Source organism: Nannobrachium achirus (genome assembly GCF_963921795.1).
Source record: "Nannobrachium achirus genome assembly, chromosome: 12".
NCBI lineage: Eukaryota > Metazoa > Chordata > Actinopteri > Myctophiformes > Myctophidae > Nannobrachium > Nannobrachium achirus.
In genome coordinates this window covers 54346929-54356928 of record NC_137832.1, presented here as the reverse complement: position 1 = coordinate 54356928, position 10000 = coordinate 54346929, and the positions used below count along the sequence as shown (strand labels likewise).

The following is a 10000-nucleotide window of genomic DNA, read 5'->3' as shown; positions in this document are numbered from 1 at the left end:
CACACTGCTATGAAGAGAGGTGAGCATGCACACACACACACACACACACACACACACACACACACACACACACACACACACACACACACACTGCCATGAAGAGAGGTGAGCACGCACACGCATGCACGCACACATTTTTACTATTCATTTATGCCCACATAAAAGAGAAATGTGGTGGAAAAAGTATATATTTCTTTTACTCAAGTAAAAGTATCAATACTGCAGTGCAGAAATACTCTGTAAAGGTCAGGTAATTACAATGTACTTGATTAAAAGTACAAAGGTATTGGCATCATAATACTGTATCCTGTACTTAACTCTTTTACCGCTTCGGACGTTCCCGTTCGCCCCAATTTTGAACCCAGCTCGTTGCCAATATGAATGCTCGTTCTTTTACCTTATCTGATGACTGTAAGCTGATGAGGAGTCGCGCAGGTGTGTACAGTAAAAACATCTCCCGTAATTCTGCTTTCAAATCTCCACCACACGTAAACATCAATGATGTCCAATTCACTTCCTGGCTGTTCTCTGTGGACCTGATCTAGAAAATGCATTTCTATGCTCTGAACTACGGCAAGCGGGGCGGCCCAATTCCCACTATTCTTTACATAAGGCTGCCCTCTGCCGCCAGCTTGGCTAAAGTACACATATAATAATAAAAAAATAATAATAATCGTTTGCAAATAATGAATAGATCTTTTTCTATAACATTGCAAAGTTAAGCTGCTTTTTGCTGGCACCAGCCCCAATAAATAAATAATAAATCTGGCAGTAGAACTGTTAAAGTACCAAAACTAAAAGTACTCATTGTGCAGAATGTCCCATTTGAAGTTTTCAAGTGTATAAAAATCTTTAGAAAATAGCAGATCTACAAGCTCACAATGCGTTGCGTCGACTATTTTCAAATGGTAGAAATATATAGGGCCAAAGTGGTTTATAGTGGAGTAAAAGTACAATATTTGCCTCATACCTCAAAATTGTACTTGAGTACAGTACTTGAGTAAACGTACCGTACTTACTTTACACCACTGCACACGTTTATGCCCACATAAAAGGAGAAATGTACAAGGACACAAATATTACAGGTGATATAAAAAATGCATTCAGCGAGATCGTGGACACACACATTCATCCCTCCCTCCTGGGTATAAGTAACAGTGTAACACCGTATTTGGCGGCTGCCAATAATAAAAGAGACAGCACCAATTTTCTTTTTTACGGCACAACCTATCTGGGCATGTCCTAAGCTGCTAAAAACAACCTATCTGGGTATGTCCTAAGCTCCTCAAAACAAAAACAAGTAGAATTGCACATATAACCTAGCTCTGAGATGGTGTGTGCCGGAGCGCTTGGTATTTGGTCATGAAAATGTATTCTAAGCTAGATTCAAAGGTGCAGGGCAGCCACTCCAACTTTAGAGAAAGTCATTTGGAGCCTTTATCAAAGAAGCTGTAAGGGATTCTTTGGGGGGGGAGTCAAACAAAAAGTATTTTGTTAAAAGGTTACCGCTCTATATTATTTATATTAATCATTGCTATAGATTGTTTGTTCAGTAACTTGATGCATTGACTGCCTTTGTGCAGAAGAACCTTTTTTAATAAAGCATGTGCCCATAGTACAAACAAAACAAGGCCCACGAGTCGATCGTTGAGTCAACAACCCGCTTTGTATTTACTCAGTCGTCTGACACGTTGCCTTATTTGATTACATTTTGTACATTCTCTGGGTTACGAATGGATAAACAAACACACCCACGCACACACACACGCACGCACGCACGCACGCACGCACGCACGCACGCACGCACGCACGCACGCACGCACGCACGCACGCACGCACGCACGCACGCACGCACGCACACACACACACACACACACACACACACACACACACACACACACACACATGCTATTACACAACACGCTCGCGGTCCCTCACTCATCCCAAGGTCTCTCTCTCTCTCTCCAGGGGACACATTCTCCTTCGGTGACGTGACGCGGAACGTCCTCCAGTACGAGCACGGCGGCCTCTCCTCCGCCGAGGACGCCATCACCTTCTCCGTCAGCGACGGCATCTCCATGGCGACCAGCGTGGTGCAGGTGGTGGTGCTGGACGCCGGGGCCGGGGGGGAGGGGCCCCGGCGGGACCCCAAGGCTACGCTGGCCATGGAGGTGGCCGAGAAGAGCAGCACCGTGATTGGACGCTCGCACCTGGCGTACACCGTGAGTCACATGACCATGGGACATGAGTGGTCCACATAGTAGACTGGACCAGGACTGGACCACTCCAGTAGGCCTATGTGTGCCAGTATTGTGGTCCAGTTAAAAAGTGCTATGGATTCAACCAACGTGCAATTATGTAATGCTGAGCATTAGAGTAGCTCTGGTCCATAGCGTTAGAGGAGTTCTCCTTAACGCTATGATACTCTACATCCGTCTGGCCGAGGCACAGCCTGCGCTCCCTCTCGTCTCGTCCAAAAATAACAAAAACTGTTTCGCTACGCACCAAAACAAAGGTATCTGTGGCGAGTTGAAAGCTTACTTGTGTGTTATTCGTCTCTGCGACGCTGGAAGCGCTGTTTCGTAAAAACAGTCTTCAACCAGGAAGAGTGTCTCCATCCGGTGGATAATTTTTCATTGAAATAAAAAGTTTGAGAACCACTGCAAAAGTAATTCGTACAGTATAGGGTTGAAGTGGTTTAAGTGTAGGCCTTCATCCGCAGAGGAATAAAGAGTGTTGTTTTTTTGGCTGTCTTTTTTTTTTTCAGGACGACACGTCCCCAGACGATCAGATCCACATCCAGCTGGTGTCCATGCCCATGTACGGCATCCTGACCCGAAGCCCCTCCTCCCAGGAGCTGACCCAGGAGCTGAGGGAGTACTCCTCCTTCACCATGGACGACGTCAACAAGAAGTACATCAGGTAGGCTGGCAACAACACCCTCCCTGCTCCTTTACATACTGTAGATCAGTGGTTCTCAACCTGTGGGTCGGGACCCCCAGGGGGGGGTCCCCACATTATTGTGGGGGGTCCCCAGATGATTAACTCAATGTGCAACATTGTTTTCTCTCTCAACAGTAAACAAACCAACATAAAGTTTAAGTGTATTGAGGGTATATGCACATTTCTAAAGTGACAATTTAAGGACTTTTTAATACCTCTAAAATGACAAATTTAACATTGGAAGAAATTGTGAAGATGGCCGATCTACATGCTCACAACGCCTCGCGTTGCGAGGCGTTGTGAGCCTGTCCCCAGTTAAAATATGGTTATTTTGGGGGTTGCGGCCTGAAAAGGTTGAGAACCACTGCTTTAGATAGATACGTTGGTAGGTAGGTAGGTAGGTATAGGTAGGTATAGGTAGGTAGGTAGGTAGGTAGTGACCCAGCTGAGGTTAGCCACACCCACAGTGTTGGGTGTATGGTAGAAGGGGAGGGGATAATATTATGATATCATTAGTGTATCAGTGTATTTCAATTGGGCCTTTTGACTCAGAGGCTTTCCCCTTTCAGGAAGAAACCAGAAATACACAGGGAAGACCCGGTGGCCTCCATAGACAAAACAGACAAAGTGCAAAACTATGGCACCACCTCTTTAAACTCCCAGAGGGTGCAAAAAGGAACCATTGTGTTTCAGGACCCAGGATACCAATTCCTTTCAATCAGGGGAGAGAACTCAAACTGGATACTGGAGAAACAAGTGAAATTGAAAGTGATGAAAAAAAGAAGGAAAAAGAAGAAAACAAAAACAAACAGCAGACACACTTTGAACTGGAACAGTATAATATTGAAGCAGATTAAGGATCTTTGCCTGTCCTGATAGGATAAAATTTGTATCCCAACCTGAAAATGTATTTTCTGTCTACTAAAGAATTCGAGAGACAGGGAGAGCCCTGTTACCGAACAAACACTGATTACTTAAACTTTTAAACAATAATCTTTTTTATTTATTTTTTATTTTTTTTAATAGCATGAAGCATTTTGTCTCTTCAGCATTAGCGTTCACGCTAATGCTGAAGAGACAAAATGCTTCATGCTATTAAAAAAAAGTTTGGCCTAATGGTCTGTAGAAAAGCTCCCTCAGTCAAACATTAATTTGTCAAGAGGCTGTGAAACTTCAAACATTAGCGAAGCAGAACCTAATAAGAAGATGGCTCAATTAGCGGTTTAAAATAAGTTCCGTTCCGTAACGTGTCCTGTTGGCATTAAGAGTTGCTAATTAGCAGCAGCACACCCCTGTCATTACCTGAGAGATGCGCTCATTGTGCTGTGAGAGGCGGTGAGATGAAATTAGACTGCTTTTCATTTTCATAATGCAGCCTGCTATTAGCTTCAGCACTGTAATGGGTGATTTACAATGGTGTTACTGCACTTTACACCATTGTACCATTCCACCACTAAGCACATTTACCGTTTACTTTACTGAGAATTAACGTTCTATAGTTAAGCATAATTTTAAGGTACTTTTACTTAACTTGAGTATCATATATTTTATACTTCTACATCACTACATCTCAGAGGCAAATATTGCACCTTTTACTCCACTACAATTATCGGAGGAGTCGAACTTTCTTGTGAGCATGGTAGATGTGGTACAACATGTGTGTCTCTAAAGAAAGGTGAAAATGGCTGGCAGAGGCTAAACACATTTTGAAAAAAGAAATCTGGCAGTAAATGTTAATATACTAGACCAGGTCAACCTGGTTGTGCCAGACCCCCTGTCTGTCATCATCATTTATGACATCATGCCTTTTGTAGGCATGTCATCATCATGTCATCATCATATATACCCTTTATATAGAAAAGGGACAGACCGACATTTGCTTATGTAGGCCTACCCATTTCATGGGTCTGGCAAATATAAGAAACTGGCAAGTTCTGAACACGCATGTACAAACTGCAACACTACCTGTGCAAATCGACATTGTTTAACTCTCTCCGTGCAGGTACATCAGTTCGTTGGAGACAGGAAGTCAGCCGGTCACCGACGTCTTCCACTTTGTTGTTTACGACGGCGACAGCCGTCGCCTTGACAACCAGATGTTTACCATCACCATCACCTCGGTGCCCCGACAACCACCCACTGTGACTGTCCGCAGTGGGATTAAGGTGCACACACTCGCACATGCACACGCAGCACGCACTGTGTATACTGTGTACACTAGTCCAGAAAATACCCTGGAAGTGAAAGTACTCTCGTCAGTCTATGTTGGATTCATGTGTTTTTTTTTCAGACATTTAACTGCTTAAATTGACTTTGTATCACTCTTGGTCTTCTCTTTTTTTTTTTACCTCTACAAAAAACACATTTGCTGAAAATACTACATACTAGGTTTAATCGTGAGATGATGGTGTGTTGACAAGGCTACTTTTACTTACACATTTAGGCCTATAGTACACATCTGGTCACACTTGTGTGTATACTGTATACACTTATGGAAACTTGTGTGTTTACTATACACTTATGGAAACTTGTGTGTTTACTATACACTTATGGAAACTTGTGTGCATTCACAGTACACTGCCGTGATGTCAGTGGGGGAGTGACACAGTGTTTATTTGCGTTCCTGTCTTATAGGTCCAGGAAGGGGGGCGGGTCCAGCTGTCCACCAATCACATCATAGTGTCGGACGTGGACACGCCCAAGAAAGACCTGCTCGTGTGGCTGGTCACGCCTCCGAAATACGGCTTCATCGAGAACACCGCGAGAGGTACCGTTCTGTGTCTGTGCGTGCGCGCGTGCGAAATGTACTCCCATTGATTCGGATCCCCACTCAGAATCAATGGGGGTAAATTTTATATAATCACATTTTTGTCTTAGGGATGTGACAAAAAACAACAACAACATTTTTTTATTGAACTCCATGGCGTGAGTAATCAATAGGAGAAAAAAAATCATTTTGGGGGTGAACTACAGCAGTGGTTCTCAACCTTTTCAGGCCGCGACCCCCAAAATAATCATATTTTAACTGGGGAAACCCCACCCTGACGAGCACAAAGAGTTGAGGCATAACATTTTGTATAACATGGTTCTATTGTGAAAATAGCAGATCTACATGCGTTGCGAGGCGTTGTGAGCTTGTAGATCCGCTATTTTCACAATTTCTGCCTCTAATATTTGACTATTTGGCCAAAGTTTAATTTGTCATTTTAGAGGTATTAAAAAGTCCTTAAATTGTCACTTTAGAAATGTGCAGATACCCTCTATACACTTAAACTTTATGTTGGTTTGTTTACTGTTGAGAGAGAAAACAATGTTTCACATTAAGCCAATCTTCTGGGGACCCCCAAAATAATTTGGGGACCCCTCTGGGGGTCCCGACCCACAGGTTGAGAACCACTGAACTACAGTACTTTAGTAAATGTACTTAGTTACTTGCACCACTGTTCTAGTGCTAACCTTGGTGTGTGTGTGTGTGTGTGTGTGTCCTGCTGCTCCAGGGGGTTCAAAGGGAGTGCAGCACTGGGTGGTCAGCCCTGACGTGCCCTTCTCCATGGAGGACCTGACCTCGGAGCACATCTTCTACGTCCAGAAGGACCAGCTGAAAGGCCAGGCCCAGCAGGACACCTTCAGCCTCTACGTCAGTGACGGACACAGCCAGACGGAGGCCTTCAGCGTAGACATCCACATCCAGGTGATTTCTTGTTGTTGTTGTTGTTGTCTTTTTTTTTTTTTTTTTTTTCAGACTGGTGGTTCTCAACATGTTGTATGTCAAGGACCCCTCGAATGAACATGCTCTCAAACAGCGGCGTCAATTGGGTATGGCAGGGGTATGCAGCTGCCATACCCTGGGACTGGGTCCAGAGGGGAAAATAAAAGTTACTTTTAAATATAAATCCATGAATGTCTATCTGCGCTAGTTATTATGTTGTTAAATTACAGTAACATAACTACAAATGCAAATTTTAACAAAATGGTCACTTTAACAATGTATTATAATTATATTCTCCACACTTGTATTCTCCCCAGCTTGACAAAATGGTATATTCCCAGGTTCCGCAGGTCAGCTGCACAGGTGCAATGCATTAATGTTAATTGTGGCACGTTTACTAAAATGCCAAGTTTAGCTGCACTTGAACAACCATTCCAGGCTGCCATATCCAGCCCAAGAAACCGTAGAAACCTGTGTAAAAAGCTGACAAAAATCTTTTTTTCAGATATTGTGAAAATAGCCGATCTACATGCTCACAACGCCTCGCAGCGTGAGGCGTTGTGAGCTTGTAGATCTGCTATTTTCACAATAGAACCGTGTTATACAAAATGTAATGCCTCTTTCCCATGAGGACGCCCATCTTTGCCATACCCTAGCTTTTGCTGAACTGACGCCACTGCTCTCAAACTTGATGCTTCAAACTCACGACACACGTCCTTAACAGTTTTGAAGCCGAACGAACGCTTGTTCTTTTACCTGTCTGAGCACTGTAAGCAGATGAGGGGTGGCACGAGTGTGTACAGTAGCAGCAGCTCCCGCAACGTTAGTCTCAAATCTGGAGCGCACATAAACAACAAGGGCGGTGGGATCACTTTTCTCCTCCATTTCTATGTCTACAACTGGTGCAACCGAGGGACAAACTTCAGCCTCGTTCATTGGAACGGAAGCGCCCGTTCGACTTGTTTTTTTCCCCCAATTGGTCAGTCTACAAGCTCACAATATAAGGGTTGTGAGCTTGGACTCTATACCAGGCCCCCACATTTTTCAACCCCCACACCAAATATCTTTGCAGTTCACACCCCCGGATTTGGGATGCTAGGGTTCATGTTGTTAAAAGTCTGTTGTATGGTGCTGTAGAATATGTGAGAGGGTGTTAGACTTTAGTCTTGTTGAAGTTCTTTTCAAACTCTAATGAGTGGTAGTCCCTTTTATTCTCTTTTGGAAAGTTTCTAGCCACCACGGCCCCCCTGCCCCCTCTAGCAAGGAAAAAAAACACTTAGCGCCACGTTGACGGGTTTGTTGTGACTGTTCCCGCCTGCCTCCAGCTCAGTGGCTGACTGCCATCATCAGTAAGAATTAGAAATGTGCGAGTCAACGTGATCACAGGCCAGATCTCTGCAAAAACCCGGGTTCCATCAATTATTTGAAAAGACACAGGCGTCCGTGCGACTCGATTCGGCTGCCTGGTGCTGCTAAAAAATGACTTAAAACATTCTCAAGACATAACGGTTCTGCTGCTACAGATGCTTGATCTAGAACAGGAGATAGATGGATGTCCCACGCTGCCTAGTGTTACACACCGCTATGTAATCCCACTACCAATCCATCACTTAGCCACTTAAACCTCTGTAATTGAATTCATGAGTCCACCACCACTATCCATTCTGTTTTGGACTGCTTCAGGGCATCTGATAGTAGCCCATGCCTACAGACTACAGTACTTAACAGGTCGGCTAACACAGGGGGGGTGCTGACAGGACCCTTGCTAAAAAAAAAAGCCCAAGACAACGGTCCACTCGTCCTAGACTCTTTGCCCTCATGGCCTCCAAACTGTGGAATAAACTCCCTGTCGCACTTCGAACGGCAGACTCTCTCCCTAGCTTCTGCCGTGGTCTGAAGACTCACCTCTTCAGACTTCATCTTAGCCCATAGCACTTAGCGTAGCACTTGCCTACCTTCAATGACCATACAGGTCATTTTGATAACATGTTTTTTTTTCTTTTTTTATATATATATGTGACCGAACACAGCTGAGGGCTAGTCATTGATTTTTTTTTACCTAAGTTTTTCTTACGTTACTATTTCTATGCATGTATTACCTCGTCTCTATGTAGATGTATTGATGTATTACCTGGCTTATTGTAAGTCGCTCTGGATTAAGAGCATCTGCCAAATGCCTAAATTGTCACACATGGACAATTGATATGCACTGATATGAGTCGGCAGCTTGTGTAGCTTGGGAAAAGGTGCAAATGGGGCAGCCAATGTATGTGTTGTTGTTGCAGGAGCAGATCTTTTATTTTTCCTCTCGCCTCTCGTCTTTCAGCAGCTAGACGCGTGTGTGTCGGCCCGGTCTTCTAGCTGCCAGCCAGCTAGTTTGGGCCCAAGTTGCCCAAACAGACGCTTCGCTTCTGGCGAGAACAGCAGAACTACGAGCTGCTATAAATGTCACACGGGAAAACATTTAGTTAATGTCGCAGACTGTCTGCCTGTTTTTGCCAAACGTTCGCCTGTTTTTGTCGAATCGACGCTCCTGACCTTCCGATGCCGTGGTGTGTGCGTGTGTGCGTGTGTGTGTGTGTGTGTGTGTGTGTGTGTGTGTGTATGCGCGTGCGTGTGTATCAGTGCAGGCACGTGCACACGTGCACAAACCCCTGCCCTTTTATCCATCTGTAAAAAAGTGCCCTCTCCAGACCATGAATGCAGTTTTTACTATAATAGTGAAAGAAAGGCAAATGCCCCCCTTTCCATGCCATACCTGTTGTCTTTGTATGGACCCCAGGAAGACTAGCGGATTGCTACGGCATCAGCTAATGGGGATTCTTTTTCAAATAAACAAATAAACCTGAGGCAGCATTCAAGAGAATTGCCTTTGTCCAAACTCTCCTGAACTTGAACGCAGTCTTATGTTGAAAGAAATGCCCTCTCTGTGTAGAAATCCATGCCGTTATGCCACATCTCCAGTATTGACTTGATTATGCTTAGTTCAGTGTGGTGTCACACACCAAAAATAGCAGACCTCCAAGCTCACAACGTGTCGCAGCGCGACGCGTTGTGAGCTTGGAGGTCTGCTATTTTCACCAAAAGGCCCCTTTTAGAAATGTCAGCCCCTGCCTCTCTAACATTCTCTGCACGTCCCCGGTGTCAGAGCAAGGAGGACAGGGAGCCAGTGGTGTCGGTCAGCAGCATCCAGGTGGAGGAGAACTCTGGCGTGGTCATCACCAACTCCTCTCTGCACGTCCTGGACCGCGACACGCCCGACAACGAGATCCTCTTCACCGTCGTCAGGAAACCCGCCTACGGTGAGACCACGTGCGCACACACACACACACACACACACACACACAC

The 10000-nt window shown here is 44.8% G+C and overlaps 1 protein-coding gene across 1 annotated transcript in view; it reads left to right on the top strand.

The window, feature by feature from the left end:
- Positions 1 to 10000, top strand: part of fras1 (Fraser extracellular matrix complex subunit 1) — a 224594-nt gene that overhangs the window by 171259 nt on the left and 43335 nt on the right. Inside the window, exons 38-43 of the mRNA XM_080738878.1 lie at positions 1969 to 2222; positions 2768 to 2922; positions 4946 to 5108; positions 5578 to 5710; positions 6441 to 6634; positions 9801 to 9954. Coding sequence (XP_080595004.1) covers positions 1969 to 2222; positions 2768 to 2922; positions 4946 to 5108; positions 5578 to 5710; positions 6441 to 6634; positions 9801 to 9954 — 1053 coding nt within the window. The remainder of the gene's footprint in view (positions 1 to 1968; positions 2223 to 2767; positions 2923 to 4945; positions 5109 to 5577; positions 5711 to 6440; positions 6635 to 9800; positions 9955 to 10000) is intronic.